The sequence below is a fragment of the Rhinolophus sinicus genome, chromosome 13 (assembly GCF_057876585.1).
Source record: "Rhinolophus sinicus isolate RSI-liver-muscle chromosome 13, RSI-T2T, whole genome shotgun sequence".
NCBI classification, from domain to species: domain Eukaryota; kingdom Metazoa; phylum Chordata; class Mammalia; order Chiroptera; family Rhinolophidae; genus Rhinolophus; species Rhinolophus sinicus.
In genome coordinates, this window is record NC_142513.1 from 21,209,086 (window position 1) to 21,235,080 (window position 25,995).

Below are 25,995 nucleotides of genomic sequence, written 5' to 3' on the forward strand. Positions count from 1 at the left end.
TGGGTGTATATGGTGTCACAGTGGGTTTTCGTTTGCATTTCCTTAACGACTAGTAGAGGTGAATGCCTTAGATTTGTTGGCTACTATATATCACTCTCACGGACTGAACTATGTCCCCCACAAATCCTATGTTGAAGTTCTAACAGCTCAGAATGTGACTTTACTTGGAGATAGGGCCTTAACAGTTAAATGAGGTGCTATGGGTGGTCCCTAATCCCATACAACTGTGGTCCTTTTAAGAAGGGAAAGGGACAACAAGGATGCATGTGCACAGAGGCAAGGGCGTGGGGGGCACAGCAGTGAGGCAGCTTCTGCCGGCCCAGGACAGAGGCCTCAGGAAAAACCCAACCTGCTGACACCTTCATCTTAGACTTCCAGCCTCCAGGACTGTGAGGAAATACATTCCTGCTGTTTACACCGCCCAGTCTGTGGCATTTTGTTACGGCAGCCCTAGCAAAGTAATACAGTGATTATTCCCTTTTGTAAGGAGACTCACCATGACAGTACTGGAACACTTTCAGAAGTAGTTTGGTAATTTTATGAAACTTTAATTTCAATAAATCAATATGATAATTTGAATTCAGTATTTTAGAGCCAAAGAAATTGTAATAGCTACTTACCAGACAAAGAGTGTGGAAAAATATTAAGACCACTAAATTTCCAAATGTCTAAATTAGCTAAGTACTATTCTCAGAGGACAAAAGCAATCTATAAAAGTAAGAAATAACGACACATATATCCCTGACATATATATCTTTTAATAGACATTTTGAACACGCTAAGAATAGTATATGCAGAAGGCTTAATGGCAACCAGTCACTTAAATCCAAATGTCACTCTGAACCATAAACCCGAGGAATTAAGAGGTCTCACATGCTGTAGGAGTAAATGACACTGGTCTGGGTCCTCCGGGATTTATTGGGGGGAGGGGCGGCATGGTGGGAGGTGAGGATCTTGACTGTATCTTCACTTCCACAGGCGATCCAGGCATTGCTGGCACCCTTTTCTCAGGACCAACTGCAGAGAATAAAAGGAATGGAGGTCAGAGTTTTCTATAAAATAATAAAAATGGTGACAACAATTTGAAATACCAACATATTGTCCTAGAAGATTGAGAAGTTAATAAAATGCTTAATTTAATAGGTTGAATATGTATCTTTTTAATCCCTTGAACTGTCAATGTCTCCTCAACTGGAAAAGGGGTCTTTAAAAGTAGTGAAGGATCTTGAGAGGAGGAGATCACCCCGGGTTATCGGGGTGGACGCTAAATCCACTATGAATGAACCCTCATGAGAAGAGTTGAAGAGACACATACAATAAGAGAAGACTACGTGGAACACAGACGTAGTCACACAGTGAGAACACAGTGTGACAAGGGAGGTAGTTAGTAGCGTGATGCATCTACACCCAGGAATCCCAAGGATTGTGAGAAACCACCAGAAGCTAGGACAGAGGTGTGGAATATTCTTCTTCTGAGGCCCCAAGAAGAAATCAACCCTGCTGGACTACTGGCCCCTGAACTGTGAGAGAGGACTGTTGTTTGGAGCCACCTGGTTTGTGGAACATTGTTATGACAATCCTAGGAAATGAAAACAAGGCAGCAAAGTCAAGGGTTGATGTCACCTGAAAGTTAACAGTGAGGACAGTGGCTGAGAAAGAAACCAGATTATAAATTCAGTTCATCTCAACTGCATCCTTTCTTAACTTCTCTCTATAAATGAATCAAATTAGTAGGGGAAAAGCTAACGTGGGACTCTGGACCAGTAGGCGTCAAGTGCATGGCACGGAAATAGAATCATAATCAGTTGTATATAAATTACTATGAATGATGAAGTACTACATTTTGATACATACCAACTACTCTCTCCAGGAAACTACTACTCTAGGAAAAAAAGAGGTGGGCTCAACATCCTTGACGTCAGGCATATAAATGTTGCTTAGGACATTTGTTCTCAAAGATGAAAAGTAGAGAAGATTCTAAACAAAGCCAGGCTGCTTCACCCATGGGATAATTCATCAGCAGCTGTTTGATAACACTAGACGGCAGCAAATTCCAGAAAGAGAAATTTGACAGATTAAACCTAATGATGTTAGAATTAGGTCTGAGCTACAATGAATAAGAGTAATATTTTATTATCTTCAAAGTTATTTTTCCCCATTAAGGGAAACCTGTTATATACTTGTTTAACAATAGGGTCAGGGCTACCATATCACCTTTAAGTTGAGCTCTTTTCCTCTCAGTAATTCCAAGCTTTTCACTTAAGTACCATGTGTTTATTCTTCGGTAACTGCTAAATTCAATTAAAGTACAAGAAATTGACACCAAAGGTTCAGGTGAGAATGTTAAATCAAAGATTTCTTTCTGTGAGATCAGTTGTAAACACAATACGTACAAGAGCATTCGTGACACTAGCAACAAGGTACATCTTTGCACACTCATGGGCACCGTCTAATGAGGAAAATATTCCCAAATATTATTTTTAATGCTTCAGTCTGCCACATTTTGGAAGAGAGATAATGAATACAAAAAGTCAATCAAGGAAGCGATGCTCCCCAAATTGCAAATTCCCTGACAAACATGTGCAGCTCTCCGAAGCCACGTGGGCAACACTGCCAGCATTCTCAGCTCTCTGTCCAGAACATTGTAAAATTGATGGTCGTCCTGTCTGATTAGTGGACTAATGAGCTGTTGCGTTTGCCTTTTTCTTCCTGACAGTATTTTCTCAATGCCCTTCAGAGAACAGTTGACATGTTTCCAGCTCTTCCATCTGGGGCCCAGCTTTCTGGAGGATGGGGAAGGGAAGGAAGGAACTGACAGTTGTCTTGCACTGTTTTGTGTTGTGTGGGGTGTGCAACAACCTAGAGGGAGCCTTTCTTCAGACCACCTGCCCTTACAGCAAAGGTGCCAAAGGCCTGAGGAGGCCTTAGCACTGAGATGTATTTTAACATTCAGCACTTGGCAGAATGAAAAACTCAAAGCAACCTAACTGCAGAACACTGAATTATATAGCAATTAAAAGCTGAGCTACTGGGCAAAATCCAACCCCTAGAGTCCTGTTTACAGATTAAAACTACCCATCTCTTGTTCACGTCACTACTCACAAACCTGAAACACTAGTGTTATTCATGTTTCAAGCGATGACATTGTCTGGCAGAGAAAGCATGGGTACAGAAACTGAGAACTGGTATGAATCCTCATTCTGTTACTAATGACCTACATGAATTTTATCAAATCATTTCACCTTTCTGGGCCTTGTTTTTAATATATATAAAATGAGAGACTTAAAGAAGACGTACCTGGCAGGAAAGATGTAAAGATTGAAGATAATGCCTAGACGAGTGCTAGGTAAAGAAAGTACTCAGTACCCAGGAATGATGATTAGAAAACATGAAGACTAGTGTCGTTCTGATTTTACCTTTATCTAGCCAAGTTAATATTAACATTTGTTTCCCATGGAAAATGGGTATTCAACTATTAACAATTAATCTATCTAACCTCAGAGATATTACATGGAGTGATCCAAGAATTCAGTTACAAAAGCACCAAGTACAATGTAAAATGGTATTTTTGTTGGAGGCTCAGTGGCACGAATGCACTTCACAGGGTGAGAGATCTATCCAGGTGGTTTATAACCTGACAAATTCAGCAGTTGCTCAGATGGTGGATAAGCGGTATACTCCAAAGTAGGTGTTTTAACCCTCTGCTTGGTGGCTGTGACCTGCCTTTACGTGATCACTGTTAGACTTCATTTCTGAATATTTATGAAATTGATGCTCAGTTTTCTATTCCAGCTGGATCTCTTGAAAGAACCAACCATATGTTGAGCTCTTTTTAATTCTAGAGAACCTTAGATAAAGTTCAAGGAAAAGAAATTCCTTGATAGTGCTTGGACTATCAAAGACACAAAGTGTATTCAATCCTAGAAGAGCAAAATAACCTTGAGTTTTGTCATAAAGTTCAACTCGATTCTAAACACTGGTTTTATGATTCAAAGTAACTGATCATTTAGTCAATCTATGAGTTTGTGCTGTGCTTATTTTGAATATTTGGATATATATGAATTAAAAAATAAAACTCAAATATATGACCACATACATTTCCAAAATCACTGATGCTTCAACACCTAATCATGTATGAAGCCAAACAACTTGAGCTAGAGGAGTGAACATGGGAAAGTATGTCTGAATAATGATTTTACTTTTCCATTGTGCAATATGCTAAGGATGTCAAGAAAACAGAAAACTGATGAAAGAGAGAACAAAGTAATAAACTGTTCTCTGTGTGACAGCAGTGCTATTTTATCCCACATAGGATTTTCAAGAATCAAACATGAAAGTAAAGAGTGGAACTATTTTGTAGCTCTAAGAGAAATAATGATGAGCATAAACAAAAACATCCCAGACAAATGCTACTTGAGAAGAATCCTATATGATAAACTGCCCACAAACGAGGGCATTTACAAATCATTATAATAAATTTTTTCTTCAAAGTTTTAAAAAATTACTTTGAGGCTGACAAAGGAATAAACAGAAGAGGTATAAATAGGAGATAAGACAATGCAATTACGTGAGGGGAATCATATTTAAAATCTACTAATGACCATCACTGAGGAAAATGAGCTGAATATAGAGCTTTCAGATACACACATAGTACAGGAATATTGATCATTCCAAACAGGAGAGCAAGGAAGCCAATCTGTTTCTTTAAAACAAACCAGATTCCTAACAATTGGGAAGTTTTAAAGAGAGTTATCTTTGGAGGCAGAGGCAAAAGTGGATGATGTTCTTTTATATATCGGGGGTGCCAAAAAAATGTATACAAGTGGACACTTTGGTCAATGTTGCTCAAGCAGTAGTTCGCCATAGTCAGAAGTGTCTGGACGCTGATGGTAACCACTTTGAGCACCTCTTGTAATTGCAGAAGTCAAACGTGACTTGTAGTCATATTTTGTTATGGGTATATATTGAGTGCTACAATTTTAAACAGTTTTTCTTTCTTACATTGTGCCAATTTTTTGGCACCCTCTCTATATATAAGCATACATTTATATGCTTCAAAAATCAATATAATAAGAAATACTCGTTGTTCCCTACAGACCCCACCCCACAGGTAACCATTTTAATTAGCTTTCTCTGCATCTTTCCATTCTTTCTCTGTACAAATGAGCAAACACAAATATATAAATTCTTATCCCACCCCCCAGTTATACAAGAGTAGCATAATTATGCTAAACTGAACGCTCCCAGTAGTGGCCTCTCTGTAGCAATGCCTTTTGCAATGCATCAGGAAGTGGCATGTATTTCCCCATCCCCTAAATCTGGCCTCTGACTTGCTTTGGCCGATGTAATGTGATGGAAGTAACAGGCTTGTGGTTTGTTATACAGCAATAGACGAACAGGCAACTGATCTATACCACATATACACTATACTGTTCCTTGCTTTTTGTTGTTCTCGTTTTGTTTTATAATTTACAATATGTTCTAAAATTCTTAATTCCACAACCATTTAAAAAAAGAACCAGATGCATGATATTCCAGTGTGTGGATGTACCAGTTTATTTAAACAATCCCCTACTGATAGATAACTGGATTGTTTCCAATCATCTACAGCTGAATTTTGAGGCTCTCCAGATCCCATGCTACTGACTACCCTGTATTTACCAGGTTTGGGCAAAGAGATAAAAGAAGACAGGGCCATGAGTTATGGGAAAACCAGATATATACAAATGTGTACAAAGTACTAAGAAAACAAAGAAGTAGAAATGTTACTCTGTATGAAGGCCACAGAAATCTTCACAGACCATTAAGTAATTTATTGGGAAGGTAACATGAGCTTTCCAGGTAGCAAATAAGGAGAAAAGCATCAAGGACACATACAGTCTGAATAGTGCCCCTAAAGTTGGACTCAGAACCAAGGGGAAAATCAGGAAAAGGATTTCCTTGACCACAGTCTCTCTAACCATTGCCAAGGGTAGGTAAATGTTCTGAACGAGTAACTATCAAACAAGTAGCATTTCCAACACTGACAATTTTAATCTGCTAAAGACAGAGGAAAGAACATGGAAATTCCTGTTGCACTTATATAAAGGCTTATAAGGCTGGCTAAACTGATTACGGGCAAAGCACATCCTTGTACCTCTGCCACAAATCTGAGAACACATCCAACTGTCTAACAACAGCCAGGCTTCATATGCAGAAACAGCCAGGAATAACTGTTTACAATGACAGATAATTTATCATTCAACAAAAATTGAGGCATAAGGATGCAAGTAAAGAAATTACCAGAAAATATTCTACAAAGGACCTTGAAGACAGAGCTCAATTAAAACAAATCAATGTTTTGCTGTATACTAACAATAGGGATTGAAAAACAATTTTTTCCATTCTACATTTATAAATACATTGGAAAATAAATTTATCAAATACATTCGTATGGCTCAGGGATCAGCAAACTTTTTCTGCAAAGGGCAAGAAGTATATATATTTTTGGCATCGTGGGCCATATGGTCTCTGTCACAACTATACAACTCTGCTGTTGTAGCACACTCTAGACAAACACAAATGAATGGACTTGGCTGTGTTCCAATAAAACTTTATTTACAAAAACAGGCAGTGGGGCCACAGTTTACCCACCTCTGCTATAGCTGATTAAAAAACTGGAAAAATTCAAATGTCTAATTCTTTATTTTTATGCCTATAAAAATCTATTTTAACGCACCTACTGAAGTGGTTCATCTGAATAGCATTTTTATTTTCTTAAGACTAGATACTTATTGACCTTCAAGAAAAATAATATACAAAACAAAAATATATTTAAAGACAGCATTACTTAGGCAACCAACCAAATGAGAGAAGATATTTGCAAACACCTCCAATAAGGGGTTAATATCCAAAATGCATACGGAACTCATACAACTCAACAACAAAAAAGAAACAATCCAATTAAAAAGTGGACCTGAATAGGCACTTCCCCCAAGAAGACATACAAATGGCCAAAAGATAGTATGAAAAAATGTTCGATTTCACTAGCTATTAGGGAAATGCGAAACAAAACCACAAGGAGATACCACCTCACACCTGTTAGAATGGCTATCATCCACAAGACAAGTAATAACAAGTGTTGGAGAGGCTGTGGAGAAAAAGGAACCCTCATACACACACTGCTGGTGGGAATGTAAATTGTACAGTCACTATGGAAAATAATATGGAGGTTCCTCAAACAATTAAGAACAAAATCACCATATGACCCAGCAATCCCTCTTCTGGGTATCTACCCAAAATGTCTGAAAACATTTATCCATAAAGATGTATGTACCCTTATGTTCACTGCAGCATTACTCACTGTGGCTAAGATATGGAAAAAAACAAAATGCTCTTTGAAGGATGATTGGATAAAGATGTGGTATATATATACTACTACTCAGACATAAGAAAAGATGAAATATTGCCACTTGCGACAACATGGATGGATCTTGAGATTATCGTGCTAAGCAAAATAAGTGAGACAGAAAAAGTCAAAAACCATATGACTTCACTCATATGTGGGATATAAAACTGAAAGCAACGAAGGAGCAAGACAAACAAACAAACAAAAACTCATAGACACAGACAACAAGTTTAGTGGTTACCAGAGGGTCAAGGGGAAGGGGGGATGGTAGAACAGGGAAAGGAGGTCAAATATATGGTGACAGAAGAACTGACTTTGGGTAGTGAACATACAATGCAATATATAGATGATATATTATAGAAATGTACATTTGAAACCTACATAATTTTAGTAACCAATGTCACCCCAATAAATTTACTATTTGGTTGGTGCAAAAGTAATTGTGGTTTAAAAGGTTCAAATAATTGTAAAAACCGCAATTACTTTTGCACCAACCTAATAAAATTTTTTTTAAAAAGACAGCATTATTTAAAGATAGAATACTACTAACAACATGAAGTCAGTGCCGAGGAGTAGCAAAGCTGAGGCTAGGTATCTGATGTTGTCCAAAAAACATGCAGACCTAAGAACGTCAAACATGCTAGCATACGTGTGAAGAATCACTTGCTTCATTATTATGCCAGTTTCCACCCTACTCATCCTCTTTCCTCTGTCTTCTCCCAGTGCCATCTGACCCCACACATAGAGGTGCCCAGAATACATAAATACTTCTAACAACTTGATTAATAACAATGCAATTTTAAAAACAAGTAAAAAAGATTTAAAGAAACAATTCCCAAAAGAAGGGATAAAGACATAAAATGATGCTCAACATATTACTCATCAAAAGAACAAATTATAACACTACTGACATATATCCAACAACACGGATGAATGTCAAAAGCATTAGACTGAGTGAAAGATGCCAGACATACAACAAAACTACATACTGTATTATCCTATTTGTATAAAACTTTAGACAAAAAATAAAATAAAAATTAGTAATAAAAAGCAGGTCAGTCGCTGCTTGGGACTGACGGGAAGAAACTGATTACTAAGGGACATGTTGGGGGTGTGATAAATCTTTTTATGGTGATGGATGTATTCTACATCTTGATTGTAATGGCACTAACACAACTATATACAATAGCTAAAAGTCAGACTGTATACATAAAATGGGTGGATTTTATTATATATCAACTACACCACAACAAAGCTGAGAAAAAATTAGCAAACTGATTCCAGCAATGTATTTTTTAAAAAATCACAATCAAGTTGAGTTTATCCAAGAAAGTAAAGATAATTTAATTATTAGGAAAATCCAATATAACTCACCATATAACAGATGAAAAGAAACACCTTAAAGTCACCTCAACAATTAAAGAAATAGAAGATCAATTCCTTAACTTGATAGAGTCTCTTCCAAAAACCCATATAAAATGTCATACATATTAATGAAATATTACAAGCACTGCCTTTCAACACAGAAAGAAGATAAAGATGTCCAATATCAATGCTTCTTTTCAACATTTACTCAAGAGTCAAGCTAGAATTGCAGAACAGTTAAAAAGAATGGATCTGAAAGGAAGAAATAAAATTGTCCTTTTGTACACACCAGATGACTTTCTATACAGAAAACCAAAAAAGTCTACCACCCAAGTATTAAAATTAATATGCAGGTTTAGCAAGGTTGCTAGAATATACAACAAAAAAATATGAACCGGTATGGCCCAGTGGCTCAGGCGGTTGGAGCTCCGTGCTCCTAACTCCAAAGGCTGCCAGTTGGATTCCCACATGGGCCAGTGGGCTCAACCCCAAGGTTGCCGGTTTGACTCCTCCACTCCCGCAAGGGATGGTGGGCTCCACCCCCTGCAACTAACAACGGCAACAGGGGCAACTGGACCTGGAGCTGAGCTGCGCCCTCCACAACCAAGATTGAAAGGACAACAACTTGACTTGGAAAAAATCCTGGAAGTACACACTGTTCCCCAATAAAGTCCTGTTCCCCTTCCCCAATAAAACCTTAAAAAAAAGAAATGAACCACCTAAGAATAAACCTAACACAAGATACATTAACACTAAATAAGACCATAATGTGAGTAGATTGAAAGACGTAAAAGGAGACAAATAATTGGAAAGATCTATCATGATTATGGACGGGAAGACTCACAATCATCAATATTTTCTCTTCATTTAAATATATAATTTCAAGGGGGCCAGTTGGCTCAGTTGGTTAGAGCGCAGTGCTCATAACACCAAGGTCACCAGTTCGATTCCCACATGGGCCAGTGAGCTGCACCCTCTACAACTAGATTGAAAACGACTTGACTTGGAGCTTGATGGGTCCTGGAAAAACACACTGTTCCCCAATATTCCCCAATAAAAATAAATACATACATACATACATACATACATACATACATACATAAATGTATAATTTCAATGCAATTCTTATCACATGCAAGTAAAATTTTTGGTTCAACTTGATGAGTAAATACTAAAATTTATGTACCAGAGTAACATGTTAAATCTGATGAGACAACTAAACTGTGGCATATTCATAAATTAAACAGTCTATGTTAAAATAAGTGAACTATAGTTATATGCAGCAAATGAGTAAATCCCCAAACAGTGTAGTGATATTAAAACAGTGAAAAAGAATAGGTACAGGAAAGATATAGTGTAACACTTTTATAAAGTCTTAAATCACAAAAAATCTAAATATAGGGGATCAATTTGTATATGTATATGTAGTTAAAATATTTTTAAAAGCATAGAAATAATAAATATCAAATTCAGGATACTGACTACTGCAAAGGGATGGAATTGGACACAGTTACAAATTGTAGTTCTAATGTTTTGCTTCTTTAAAAGATCTGCAGCAAAATATAACACAAAACATTAAAACCTGACAAAGCTAAAAGTGGGTGCATGAGTGTTTGTTATACTGGGCTTTTTTCTTATGTTGTGAGCTTGAAATATTTCACAAGAAAAAGACCACTGGCTGCAATGGAGGAAACGGTGAACTCATAATGCAGGAAGGTAGTTACAGTGAGAGATGATTGTGGCCTGTGGTAAGTAGCAATAGGAATGGAAAAGGGGGTGTGGATTTCAGATATTTAGAGTTAGAATAGATAGTATTTGTTGATTGATTAGACGAGGAGGGTAAATCAGGGTAACGTGGAATTACTGACAGAGATAGAGGCAACTAGAGGGAGAGGAGAGTGGAGGGGAGAGATGATGAGTTCAGTACATATCGGACATACTCCTTTCATGATGCCTCTGAGATAGTCAAGAAGGGTTTCCAATTGATAAATTCAGAAGTTTGGAGTTGAAAAGAATAGTCTGGTCTAGAACTATGAGGTATCAGTATAAAAATAAGGAAATTCCAGCTATGAGAGGCTGAAGGGAAAAGAAGTGATGTTTCAAAATACAACTAAAATAAACTATGCTTGCTGATTTTTATCCCAATTGACTTTTATTCCATATTCAGTGTGAAGAATAGCTAGTAACTATTATGTTAAATATTTATTCATACTTTAATAGTGTATTCAGATGCTCTTCTTCAAGCTAGTAATTGGTTTCTTTGGATTGGTATAAAGTCAAAGATTTATAACATGTTTACAAGCTCCTAACTCTCACCATTTCCCAAGTTCTGCAATTTGTCCATACTGTTCCACAGAAAATTCTGCTTTGCGTTTTCTCTGTTTTCAGTTCTCTGTTCTGGAGAACGAGGCTTAGCCACCCATGTCCATCTTGTACCTAAACCAAAGCCCTTTAGGACAAGTCCAGTCACAAGGAAAGTATGAATGAGACAGGAAAGGAGAACAGAAAAAGGAACATGTTAAGAAAGGAACTTTCATAGACTGGAATATAAATAAGAGTACAGCTGACTTTTTCAGAATTTTTCTTTTTGGTATATTGGTTTGTTAGGGCTGCCATAACAGAGTATCACAGACTGGATGGCTTAAATAACAGAAATCTAATTTCTCACAATTCTAGAAGCTAGAAGTCTGAAGGTGTTGTCAGGGTTGGTTTCTTCTCTCCTTGGCTTACAGGTGGTTGTCTTCCCATGTGGTCTACCCTCTGACATACGAGGTCTGACAATTAAGTTCAAAAACTTGTTATAACGAGGTTGCTAACCTTTTTTGATATCAGAGGGATTATTCATTATGAATTTGTACCAACTGGACAAACAGTTAACCATGTTTACTATTTGGAAGTGCTGAAAAGGTTGCGTGAAAAAGTTAGACGAAGATGGCCTGAACTTTTTGCGAACATTCATGGGTTTTGCATCACGACAATACACCAGCTCACACGGCACTGTCTGTGAGGGAGTTTTTTAGCCAGTAAACAAACAACTGTAATAACTGTACTGGAACACCCTCCCTGCTTACCTGATCTGGCCCCCTATGACTTCTTTCTTTACCTGAAGAATAAAGGAAATATTGAAAGGAAGACATTTTGATGACATTCAGGACATCAAGTGTAAAACGATGACAGCTCTGATGGTCATTCCACAAAAAGAGTTCCAAGATTGCTTTGAAGGAAGGGTAGACTAGGTGCTGGCATCGGTGCATAGCTTCCCGAGGGGAGTACTTTGAAGGTGATCATAGTGATATTCAGTGATGAGGTATATAGCAGTTTTTCTAGGATGAGTTCATAAACTTAATTGTCAGACCTCGTATTATTGTGTTAAAGACCTTACTTCCAAATTCAGTCACATTCTGAGGGTTAGGACTTCACCCTACAAACTGTTAGGAAACACAATCCAGCCCACTAGTAGAGGTGGGGAAGGATGAAAAAGCAGTTAGATTAAGAAGGTTGAGCAGTTTTTCCTGAATTTTAATATTCTCTCATTCATTCGAAAACAGTTGAGTACCCACAAGGTATCCTACTGCTGAGGACAGAGCAGTAAATAAAACAAGAGCAAATAAAAGATGGAGCTCAAGGAACAATTCTGAGGTTTTTAGCTTAAGCGACTGGAAGGATGGAGTTTCCCTTTACTGAGAAGGGAGAGACAATGGGAAAGGAACACGGGTGGAGGGGTAGGTAGTTTGAGAGCAGACTAAGTTTGAAATGCCTGGTAGATATTCAGATGGGGACGCTGGACAGGCAACTGGATAGAAATCTGGAGATGAAACCTGGGGTGAGAAAGTCTGAGCTCATGATTAGACGTTGTCAACTGATGAAATATAGAGTCTATTTAAAGTCTGAAACTGGGTATCTTAGAGGAAGTGAGTATAGAGCAGAGGTTCCAGGACTAATGTTTAGGTACCCCAATTTTTAGGGATCATGGAAGACGAGAAAAACACTAAAAAAAAGGAGACTGAAAATGGGCAGTCCTGTGTCGAGTCATTATGCGGTACACCTTAAACTTATATAGAGCTGCATGTCAATTATATCCACAAAACTAAAAAAGAAAAACAGCAGCCAGGGAAATGGGAAAAATACAGAAGCCAAGTAAAGAGTATATAGTCTGCTGGGCCGTAGGTACTGTGGACGTCAAGACGAAATCTACAAATCCGCATAATGAAATACATTCCAACTGTTTAAATTATTACCTATTAGGATTTGATCGATGAATAAGAAAATATCTTTTAAAACCAATTATTTTGAAACTTTGGCTTTGTCATAGTATCAGAAATCAGGAATTACAAAGAAGGTCAGAACGAATATATTATTTGTAGCAACACAAAAGCATTTAAGAGACTGCACACAAATCTCACTCCACCATTTAATTGGGACAAGTACAATGGCTCTAGTACCTTAGGCCGAATAAAAGTTAATATAAAATTTTCCTTCTTCCCCCAGTGAAACAGAATATATAATAAATATGAAAAAGCTTATTTGCAGCAAAAAAATAAGATGAAAAGGGCAGTTTGACAAATGGACCAAATTCTAAACCAGTGGACGTTTATGTCTTTAAAGAGTCAAAGGCAGGCTATTGTTGAAAAAAGATTGAGCATGAAACTAGAAGATGTGGCTGAATCTTGATTGTTTTGCCCATTTATCAGCTGTGGGCCCTTGGACAAGTCACTCCAGAGCCTTGTTTTTCTCATCTGTAACACCGAGGGAAGGAAGGTGTTGAAAGGCCAATAAAGTAACAAGAAAGTACTGTTATATTATCAAAGTACAAGAAATGATTAGACAGCTACCCATCAGAAATGTATTAACAATCATTATGCCACTAATATGTAGAAAGTAACTAAAGGTTCTCTCTTCCAATGCTAATGATTTTAATATTTAAAGATATGTTGTAATTGCCTGCCAACATTAAAACCCTGTTGATAACCTTAATGCAAGTTAAAAGCAGCAGCAACACAGCTGACTTGATAATGTAAATAGGGAAAAGTGAAATATGGATTGTTGCTTCCCGGCTCCAGCAAATGTTTATTTAGAATAATATAGTTACCTACTTCAACTACACGCCATCTGTTCCAGGTCTCCACCAAGTTAATGTTTCTCACATGAACAGAAATGACTTAAAATCGCATTTGGTTAGCATCTTGCCTTCCCATGGAGGTTACCCCTCCCGCACCACAGTCTCCATCTCCTGAAGCTCAGCCTCTTAACATTGTGCAGTATTACCACGCTGGCCATACAAATGCAGCAGACGTCAGGTAACTCAGAAAATGGAGGCTGTCAGAAAATCAGCTAACTCCAGTCTTCTTGGTCAAATAAAATCCTTCTTACATGTTTTTCTGGAGACAGGGAGAAATGATATAAATTCCACACACAGCTTTCCTAAGAACCAAACCCAGGTCTCTCTGGTTCCATTTACTGATACATCAATGCTATAATTTCTCTGGAACACAGAACCTTCTAGAACAATACTTCAGTTAATCCTCACATCCTAAAATATATAATAATATCACTTATCCCATCTCCACTGTCTACTTTAGCTCAAGCCACTGTCATCGCTTACCTGCACTACTTCAGCTGCCTCCTAGCTATTCTTTCTGCTTCTGCTTTTGTCCCTTCCAATCCATTTTCCACGTAGCAGACAAAGTACTGATTTATAAACCTCAAATAGATCTTTTTAAGGATCTATTTAAACTCCTCTAATGGCTTCCCATCGCTCTTATAATAAAACACAAACTCTTTACTTTGGCTTAAATGCAAAATTATACCCAGCAGTTCTCAAAGTGTGGTCTGGGAACCCTTGGGGATTCTAGAGATCCTGTGGGTGGGGGTGGAGGGGGTGCATGCATGTGCTCATGGAGGGTCAAAACAATTTTCAAAATAATAATGAGGTTACCTGCCCTCTTCACTCTCTTTCATGAGTGTACAATGGGTTTTTTCCAGTGACTATATGATGAATGATAGCATAAGAGAGTTAATGCAGAAGCAGATATAAGAAGCCAGTTATAATTCTATTAAGCCAGTCATTAGAGATTTGCAAAACTGTAAAACAGAGGCACTCTTCTTATTAAATGTTTGCTTTTAAAAATAATTTTCATAAAAATGTTATTTAACATGTAATAAGTTTATTATTTTAAAGTAATTAATATTCAAAATTTTTAAATTTCTGATAGGGGTGTGTGTGTGTGTGTACACCACAAAAAATGTTCACTGGGGTTCTTAATAAAAGAGTGCAAAGAAATCCTGAAACCAAAGAGTTTGAGAACTGCTGACCTAGCCCATGTCTACCTCTCCAATCTTCACACCCTACTTGTCCTACCCTGACACCTGACAGTAAGCATTAGCTCTGCTGACCTTCCTTTCTATTTCTCAAATACACCAAGAGAACTCCCACTTCAGTGCCTTAGCTCAGGCTATTCCTTTGGCCTAGAACTGGCTTCCCCCAATCATTGGCTGACTCCTTATCATTCAGATGGCAGCACAAATGTCACTTCCTCAGAGGGAGCTTCCCTAACTAGAATTACTCTCTACTCTTCCTACCAGACCATTCCATGAACTTGGTTATTTTCTTCATTGTACTTATTACCACTGCACCAATCAAGCATTGGCTTGATTGATGTCCACCTTTGGGGAAATCAAGGCCTTGTCTATTTCACTATACCCTCAGCACCTAGAACAGGCAACACCAAATCATCACAATCAAAACTGGCACATCCCCAAAGCTTGGCTAAACTTGAATGATCTCTCTCACAGCTCCCCATTTCCAATGAGTCAGCATAACCTTGTCACTTGCACCTTATACCCATCCTCAACCCTCTCTACTCTCAGAGCCCCTATCTTAGATGAGCCCCTTATTTCTCTAACGGAGCTCTCTCTCTGGGATTCAACCTATTCTGCACTCTCCTACCAGGCACCATTTCATCAAGAACCACTATTCTCTGTTATCTTTTGTTCTTCAGACTGGCCGTCACGATTCTCAGCTGCTGAATCCGTGTGCCAGCATCCATTCTCATGAACAGTTCTGTATCCATCCCCACAGTTCTATATCCATAGGGGTTCTTATACCCTGTGGTCATACCATCTCCATTTCTTAGAACACCTTCCCCCTTCTCTAGATACAATTAAATCTTCCCCAACACTTTGTCCCAATTTGTTGGTCCTATTTTCATCATCTGTCACCATGCCTTGGTCACTATAAACAAGAATAGTGGTTTGATAACAGCTGTTTAGCTGATGAACAGGAATAAGAAGACATAAAAGGTAATTACGCTATTTATTTCTGTTGAAGTCTTACGTTAAGTAAATTATGCTTACTTTACTTCTGGGCCACAGACTGCCCCGTTAATCTTAAAAATTCATAGTTTTACTTGACACTTATGAGACAAAGTAAGTATGAAGATAGAGCTACATGAATTCACCTCTTTAAAGAAAATCACCACTCAAAAATACATGTACTATTAATGCGTCATCACCCATATGAGGGCTGACAATTAAGTTCATGAACTCAGCCTAGAAAAAGTGCTACATACCTCATTGCTGGTTATCACTATGGTCACCTTTGAAGTACTTCCCTTGGGAAGCTGTGCACTGATGCCAGCACCTAGTCCACCCTTCAGAGCAATTTGGGAACTCTTTTTCTGGAATGGCCCTCAGAGCTGTCGTCGTATTACTCTTGATGTCCTGAATGTCATCAAAATGTCTCAATATTTCCTTTATCTTCAGGTAAAGAGTCACTGGGGGCCCGATCAGGTGAGCAGGGAGGGTGTTGCAATGGTTATTACAGTTGTTTGTTTACTGGCTCAAAACTCCCTCACAGACAGTGCCGTGTGAGCTGGTGCATTGTCGTGATGCAAGAGCCATGAATTGTGGGTGAAAAGTTCAGGTCGTCTTTTTCACGCAGCCTTTCCAGCACTTACAAATAGTAAACTTGGTTAACTATTTGTCCAGTTGGTACAAATTCATGAATAATTCCTCTGATATCAAAAAAGGTTAGCAACATTGTTACAAGTTCACGAACTTGTCAGACCTCATATAATGAAGACAGTATGTTATATGAATCCATTAACTATGTAAGAATCTGAATATCTATGTTTTTAAATTGCTGGGGAATATCACAGACATCAAATCTTTTGTTCATATAACTCGTTCCATAAGGCCTTTCCATCCCAAGGATGCTATATTTATCTAGATCCATCCTCCCCCATATATGCACAGCTGTTACTCTTTCACATTGAAAAATATTAAATTTTAAAAGGCTGTTAACTTTCAATATTTTAATTATATTCTATTGGGTAAAAATGTTTGTCCAATGCAAAGCCATGTGTCCAGTCCCATCTTTCAAGTTTTAGTAAGGAAACAACCAAGTTCACTGCAATTTAAAAAAATTGTTTTTCTAAATCATATTATCATGTTAACTTGGATGTACACATACATAATTTTTCTGTACATATTCATTCTTCAAACTTTAAAAAGAGCTTGTCAGTGCCAGAGCTCCTCTTGATTCCAGGTCCCTTGATATTTGAAAAACTGATTCACATGTCCCCCCAGCGTGAAGCATGGCCAGCCAGCCCATCTAATTCTGTCTTGGGGTAGATAACTACAACAGAACTGCAGACTCAGGAGTATCAGAGACCAAAGCTCAAGCTCTTTTCCAAGATGGGAAGCCTCTGAACAACCTACCTGACTGGCTGACACCCACCTTCTGTGAGAGAACTCTGGGCACTTGGGAGTTTGCCTTACTGCAAATATAGCACGTCTGTCATCGCCGCACAACTAAGAAATGATTCTTGGCAATGGCTGCTAATTAGTAATAGATCTGTCTTCTGGGGTCTTCCTACTGTCAAATAGTTGAAGAAAACTATCTCATCGTGACTCATCAAAAGACAAGTGGTCATGCAAACCCACCAAACCTCATACTCGTGCTACCCATAGCCATAGGGACGCCAAGAAAAAACTGAAGCTCTCTGTGTTTGTTCAATCTGGTTTCTAACAGTTTACTTATTAAACCCTCTTTCTGGGGAAACAAGGACTTTAAAACAATCACAAAAACAAACTAGCTGAGGATTTCATGGTTTCAACTACTTTCTGAGAGCTCTGTGTGGGTAGGACAATGGGATTACAGACATTTTTTAGCTTATGAGCAGATGTGCTCCTGAGTCATGTCAACAAATATGCACTGAGAGCTTTGGTTAAGAAAGTTTCTGGTCAATCCTTGTGTAAGGCAAAGATTCTTTCTATAACATTATACAACTTATTACAAGTTCGTATGTTTTCTACGTGTAGATTTGTGCCTGGATTTCATAACATAGAGCTGCGCTGCCCAATATGGGAACCATTAGCCACATGCGGCTAATGAGCACTTGAAAGTGGCTAAATTGAGATGTGCTATAAGTAAAAATTATACCGAGTTTCAAAGATTTAGTACTAAAAAAGGGAATGTAAAATATCAATAGTTTTTATGGTATGTTGAAATATTTTAGACATAGTAACTTAGATTATTAAAGTAATTCCATCTGTTTCTTTTCTTTTTTAAAAAATAAAGCCACTAGAAATTTTGACACATGTGGCCCTATCTGTGGCTTGCATGCTATTTCAATTGGACAGCTATGATGTAGGAATATGATACAGTGATAGAAAAAAACAAGGTCTCTGGATTCAGAAAGATCAGGATTGAAATTGAGGGTGTTACTTTTCTAGCTCTTTGATAGTGGGAATAGCTCCTTCTCAAAGTCTCCGTTTCTTTGTTTATCACACAGTCAATGCTGTCCAGCTGCCAAGGTTGCTGTTGACAATCAAATGAAATAAAAATAGAACAACCTAGCCCAGACCCCGCACCAAAGAAAAACTCATCTTCTTTTTCATTTGAGGGAAATCTGGACAATGATGACCGCACACAGTTCAGGCTGAGCGATTCAGGATAGGACAGTTTGGCTTTACTCTTCTTTTTCAGAATGCAAGCTCAAAATAAAGCGAGTTTACTTAACTGATCTTTTATGGGCCTAAATCTTTGAGGAGTGTCTGACGCATATGTAAACAAGGTGCTTCATTACAATGAGTCTGGAGGAAGCGGTACCAGATGAATCCCCCCACAACAGGTAGGTCAGGCAAGGTGTCTCCTCAGCCCTTGTGCTCTTTCTGCCTGGTTGGCCTTCTCCTGTTTGACTCCCAACTCCAACCCTGAAGTTCTATGTCAAATTCCTTCACTTGTGCATGCTCCACAGCCCCAAACTGTCCTCTGCTATTCTTCACCATTTTGAAGTTTCAGTTCCAGTTTAAGCCATATGTTTTGCATTTACACCCTGGAAGTTTCCATCTACCACAAACTTGCTTTTTAGTTGTTTTTATTAGAAATAGATCTTTAGGTTAATCAAAAGCTTTTTTATGATGGGGAAGGGATCTATTTATAGAAATGGTTGTTTTTCCTCCTTTTAGCTCCTTGATGTTGAGTCATCCCTGCATTATGGGATCACCTTGCTTGATTAGGCTATGTTACTCTTAAATGCCGTGCTGTTCTTCACAATAAACCAAGGAATAAAGAGAAAAGATCATTCATTTTGCGTCTTGCAAGTAGGTCAGAAGGAGCAAAAAATACACACATACACACACACACACACACACACACCGGGGGATGCCAAGAAACTGTATACCAGTGGGCACTTTGGTCAGTGTTGCTCAAGCAGTAGTTTGCCGTAATCAGAGTGTCTGGACGCTGATGGTAACCATTTTGAGCACCTCTTGTAATTGCAGAAGTCAAATGTGACTTGTATTCATCTTTTGTTATTGGTATATATATTAAGAATTACAATTTTAATACAATTTTCCTTCCTTAAAATGTGTATACATTTTTTGGCACTCTCTGTGTATGTGTATATATATAAAATTTATACGCACACACATATTTATTTGCTTTAATTACAGAAAATATTCCAAAATGTTTATATTTTCTTCTATAAGTTCATCATTTTAATTAACACTTGAGCAAAGCTAAAACACAGACTAACAACACATATTTTAAAATATCAACAAAAAAATAATAGTTGAGTCTGTATGTCTATATTGAGTTGGAACTTTTGATCTTCCCCTTTCAATGGGAGGACCCAACGATTCACTCTAAATTCCTGACGTCATCACTATCGAAAATTTCTAATGGCAATTTAAACTATGTGAATGAAAGAAACGATGTTTGCAACAAATGGTCCAGATGTGAGCATCTGCCTCTCATTTGCCTCTCATTTGCCTCAGGACAGAGATCGTGAGTTAAGATTAATGGCTTTAAATCCCAAACAGCCCAAACATAACAAGTTAAAATGAAATACATGTAAATAACTCAACTTTTGGTCTTGGAAACATTCAAGATGTTTTCCATACAAGCCCACTTAAGGGAATGTAATTAAAACTAATTTCAATCAACAAAGGCAAAGAGTACGTGTAGCACATGTAGGCAGGGAAGTTTAGAGACAATTCTAGGAGACTCCCCTATATACTTTTAGAAATCTAGCAATCAAGTTCATAGCTTCCAAACTAGGACAATCCTGAATTTCTGTGCCCTAATTATGAACCTCCTAAGGAAACTAAAATTAAAACTCAAATCACAGGACTTTTTTCTGATTCAGAACTGCTTTTCTCTCTCTTACTTGCCTATTATGAGACCCCTTGGCCCTTCATGCTCTAATCACAAAGTACTTATGATTATTTAAAAAAAACTCTTTGAACTATGAAGGATCTTAAGATTTTCTCTATTTTAAACTTATACAAAATCTGTCATAGAATATGAATGGCTTTCATGAATGCAGCCTCTGCTTAAAACCTTCAGAGAAAGACAGGAGTCGGTTCCATTGTTTTGGGTAAAGAATCAATTATCAATAGGAACTTCATCTCTGAAACAAGGGAAAACAATGATAATAATTTATTGTAAAGTTGATAGGATTACATGAGCATATACTGGCAGTCCTTTTACATATTCTAAAGTGTCATACCCATTAATTAGCTACCTTTTAAGGGGAATGAGGCACATGATCAAATAGAGACTGGTATACAAAGGACAAAAGAATTAAACTTATATTTCAATAACCAACCATGAAGAGTAATTATGCTTTTCTAAGTTTTCAATTTACCATGGCGAAGGTTTTAATATCAATTTCTCCACATTTCTTCAGTCAATTCTCCATCACTCTGCCAAAGCATAACAAAATGGGATGGTGAATTTTGGGAGAAAATAATGATGTATTTCCAGTGCAAACTGCAAGGCTTTCTAGATTATCTATATGCTTGTTACCTTCCATTAGTTACAGTATCTGATTACTAATGTACTGGGAAGAAAAAGTACAGAAATAAATGTATTTTGAAGTACTAACATTCAATTAGTGGGTTAAAACACAATTTTTCTGCCAGAAAAACATTCATACCATTTGACTATGCAACCTCACTCCTGGGAATTTGTCCTTAAGAAAGTAGCTCAAGGGAAAAAGCAATTTATACCACAGAGGAATGGTTAATTAAATGGTGTAACTGCATGTTAATGCCAACTGTGAAGGCATTAAAAATTATGCTTATGAAGACCATTCATCACTTGGGGAAATGCACACAATACAAAACTATGTGTGTGTGGGGGGAGCCTCCTAATGCCGTACAATTACAATTATTTATAAAAAATAGATACACACGCTCACAGTATGGAAAGGAACCTGAAAATGAATTGGGGACATGGTGGGGACAACATGTAAATACCAATTTTCTTGAATCATTTTGGAACACTGCTTATAAAATATTTTCATTTGCTCTGTCACTAAATTTTCTTTTCTACAGAATTATAAGACGCCCATTGGGCTGCCAAGCATTCCTAACATGTTAAATCTCTCTTCACACACAAGCAATATGATCTAGTTACAGTGACTTCATTTTTGAAACCAAACTTTTGACAAGCAGTTAGGGTCAGGGAACAATGGGACAGAAAGCCTGACCAAAAAAAACAAGATTCGAAAGTCAGAAGCCCTAGATCCCAGCCCTTCTCCACCTGAGCAGCATCTATGGGTAAAAACACGCCCTTAATTTTAGGTTACAATCGCAGTAACTTGGTTGTATGACCAAATGCCAGGTCAGTTAACCTATCAAAAACTCATTGTGAGCTTAAAGAATATCACTTTTTTGGTATACAGTAAATGCTTAAACAAATAAGCACAACTAAAACAGTGGTGCACTATCTATAAAATAGGCAATTAAGTCTGCCTCTCTCTCCAACCTATTTTGTAATCAGGAAATGAAGTTAATAATCCTGTTCTAAACTGCAAACCATTTTACAAAACATACCATCTCCACCATCACCACCTCCCCCCCCCCACCACTATTATTGTTGTTATTTCCATTACTGTTCCTACCAAGAAGACAGATGAAAAAGCTAGCTAGATTTCACCTAATGGGCTAAGGGAGAAATCTCCTAATCCAAAAATGTCACTGAAATCTAATGACAAAGATGAGAGTATGCAATCAAAGGAAAATAGAGAGCAAGTCCATAATTAAATGCAAGGTATGGTTGGTATCAGAAGGACAGTGCTTCCAGCATTTTGAGACAGTTGTCCTTTGGGAGTGAAAGTGCTGAAAATGAATGCATACTCTATACACAGAATTCCCTGCAGAAAGAATACATCTGATGAAATGGTTTCTAAATGCACTGCTGGTAGAGACTTGGTCACCACATAAATACAAACGAGGTGACTTAGGACTTAAATATATCCAACCAACATCACTCTATGGTTTATAATTTAAATTTAACAAATAATTCATTCTCAATTGCATGTAATTTGATCCTTTTTAGCAACAAGGTGATTTAAAAATATCTACTAAATATGATTTATTTAATATAAAATACTAAGGCTTTCATTATACACATATTCTTAACTAAGAAACACCTTAAGACCTCATCAAAAATTATATTCAAATTATTGCTTTATAAAAACACTGCATCTCCCCAAATAAGGTTTACAATTAGTTGACGAATATTAAACTAGAAAACCACATAGTCGGTTTGTCCAGACCAAGAAAATGAGACCCAAACAAAGTTATGGAGCTTGAGCTGTGGCCCTGGTTGAAAAGACCCATTTTACACGTGGACAGAACAATTTTACAGCAATGACAAAACCGAAACAATTCTTAAATTAGTACAACAGCGTTTCTGTATGAAGGATTGGTAGACGGCAACATAATCTAATGTAAAGAATGGTATGTGACAAAAACAATGCACATTCTGGGTCTACTTTTCCATTGAAATAATGGCAGATATACATCAATACAGAGAAGGCTTTGATATAATTAAAGGGAAAGAACAAGATATAGTAATAGAAATAACTTGTAAAAAGTACACACATTCATAGGCAAAAACTAGAAGGGAATGTGGAAAAATAAGAAGGTGGTTTTAATAAAAGGTAGTGCCCTCATTCCTAAGGCAAGAAGTTGCCATGATGATTCATTTTATCAGTCATCACTGAAAGGCTAACATGACCTGGTCATTTAGTAGTGCTTGGAATACAAAGATGAAATTGCTATTCCAGCCCTCAAGAGTTTATGGTGTAGCTGGCTGATCAGAGTGAAAGGCCAGGACCTCAAGTAGACTGGGAGTGGGGACAAACAAAAAACGAAGAGTTCGCTGAATCTTATAAAGACAATCTAATCAAAGCAAACTGTATTATCATCTAAGATCCTGTGTTGTTTCGTGGCCACCATTGAGAATCAGCTCTCAAGGTCCACAACTGCAGAGCCACCTCCACATTCACTAATGCTTCTGTAACCAAATCCAGGTGTCTACATACAGATCCCAAGTTACAAGTGTCTCCTCTAGAGGCTTCACTCAGCCTACCTTCCTAGCTTGCAAATTTTAAGGCTAACTTTTCATTGTGTTTGAGAACAGGGAACAGATGGCCCACACAGCATAAACTCTCCCAAGAACTAATTTTTACCAATCACATGTGGTTAAAACCCAGACTTATACCTACAGATTACTGAGCTACAGAAACCCTCATAATGACTTGACAATTATTCAGTGTGACAGCTGTTTGTACCACTACCAAATGTGAGTTTTAAAACATCGGTTAACACCTCTGGTTCCTCTGGATTAAAACAAAAAACAAAGAACCTGAGTTACAATACCCATCACAGGTGTAAAACAAGTCTGCAAAGAAATTTTCATAAGGTGAGCAATATTTAGAAGCTACGTAATCAATAAAGAAAACTATAAACATACGTTCTCATTCCAATGTTCATGCTGTAGACCATAGCTTCAGGACACTTTCATTAAAAACAAAACATAAAAGTAGCAATGCTACCTGTATGCTGCAGATGAGTCCTACCCAAATGGTTAAGAAATATCACCTTCTTGGGTGATATTTTTGACGCTCTATCAGCTGCTGCATTAATGAAGAACATCAAAAAACTTCTGTTCACATCATAAGGCTGCAAATGCACAATTTGCTCCTTTTTGTTTCAGCCTCTGCCTCTTGTTTTGTAAGCTCCTTGAGACTTTGGGGCAATCCATGTCTGTCTTGATCACGGCTGTTATTTATTCCCAGCGCCAAGCCCAGTGGCCAGAACACAGTACACACTTGATTATTATTTAATTTTTTAAAATTGACTTAAGTCAACTCTTAGGTATTTCTTAGTGAGTTATAAAGAAAGATCGTGTTTTCCTAGTACTAGGATTATTACGTTTAAAAACAATAATGGGAAATTAGGACCAGAACTTCAACTGTAATTTAAATCCAAATAAAAACAAGGTAAATGTTGGCTTTGCTTTTAATGGGGGATAACCCAAAGCACTCTTTCTATTTTAAAATAATTTGTTGCATGTTTTTACATATACAGAGGGTGCCAAAAAAAAAATGTATACACATTTTAAGAAAGGAAAAAACTGTATTAAAATTGTACTACTCAATATATACTGATAACAAAAGAGGAATACAAGTCATGTGCATACACTTTTTATATACCGGGGGTGCAAACGTATACACATTTTAAGAGATGTTATCTATGTATTCTTTTTTGAAGTTGAATTGAATTACGGTAGCAATGTGTAGTATGACATTCACTCAAAAGATGGCATTAATCAAATGAATGCTAGTGTCACCACGTGACAGGCAGGACAGTGAAAGAAAGTGGCGGAAGCATGGTTGTTGTCCGAGGAGTGCAAGGCCACTTTGAAGTGTATTTGAAATTCGAGAACATTGTGGAAGTACAATGACAATGGGGGCGTGAGTATGCACCAGAACCTCCAACACGCGTGACAAGTGCACGCATTCGTGATAAGTTTGAGATGCACGGTACTGTGCGTGATCTGCACATGGGAAGATCCGGGAGGCGTCGCAAAGCAACAAGTCCTGCTCAAGCAGGAGTTCGCCATAATCAGAAGTGTCTGGACGCTGATGGTAACCACTTTGAGCACCTCTTGTAACTGCAGAAGTCAAACATGACTTGTATTCATCTTTTGTTATCGGTATATATTATTACAATTTTAATAATTTTTTCCTTTCTTAAAATGAGTATACATTTTTTTGGCATCTCTGTACACACACACGCATTTTACTTTAAACACAAAAGACAAATGATACTGTGTGCTAATATTACTTGGCAACTTTTCATTGAAACTACATAAAATGTATATTCCCAATTTTGTAAAAGTTTTATAAATACAAGACTATCTCTGTATTAAAAACAAAAGACAAGCGGAACAGACACTAAGAAGTTATTTATATAATGATAAGATACAGACTAGTCAAAACAATATCAAAAAAGAACAAGGTTAGAGGACAAATTACTCAAGGTAAGTGACTTTTAGTCAAAGTGCCAAATCAATTCAACGAGGGAAGCAAAGTATTTTTAACAAATATTGCTGGAACTGAATATTCAAGTGGAAAAAAAAAATAATCTCAATCCTATGTCATCATTCCTTCCACAAAAACAAATTCAAGATGGATCATAGACTAAAACTCAGAATCGGTAAGTTTCTACAAACAGAACAGGAGAGTATCTTCAAGACCTTATGCTAAACAAATAATTCTTAGACAGGTTATAAAAAAAGCACAACCATAATTTTTTTTTAATTGATGAATTAGACTTTATGAAAATTATGGCTTCTGCTCATCAAACCACATGGGCCATAGAAAAGAAAAATTATTCACAGCTCATATATCTAACAAAGGACTCATATCTAGAATGTAAAG

General features: G+C 37.3%; 1 protein-coding gene across 3 annotated transcripts in view; it reads right to left on the reverse strand.

Annotated features, from left to right (window-relative positions):
* The window catches only part of CBFA2T2 (CBFA2/RUNX1 partner transcriptional co-repressor 2), a 130,553-nt gene that overhangs the window by 34,490 nt on the left and 70,068 nt on the right, over positions 1–25,995 (reverse strand). For all 3 annotated transcript variants that reach the window (XM_019733990.3, XM_019733980.3, XM_074317917.2), the window contains exon 2: positions 874–1,017. In XM_019733990.3, the coding sequence (XP_019589549.1) occupies positions 874–1,017 (144 nt within the window). The remainder of the gene's footprint in view (positions 1–873; positions 1,018–25,995) is intronic.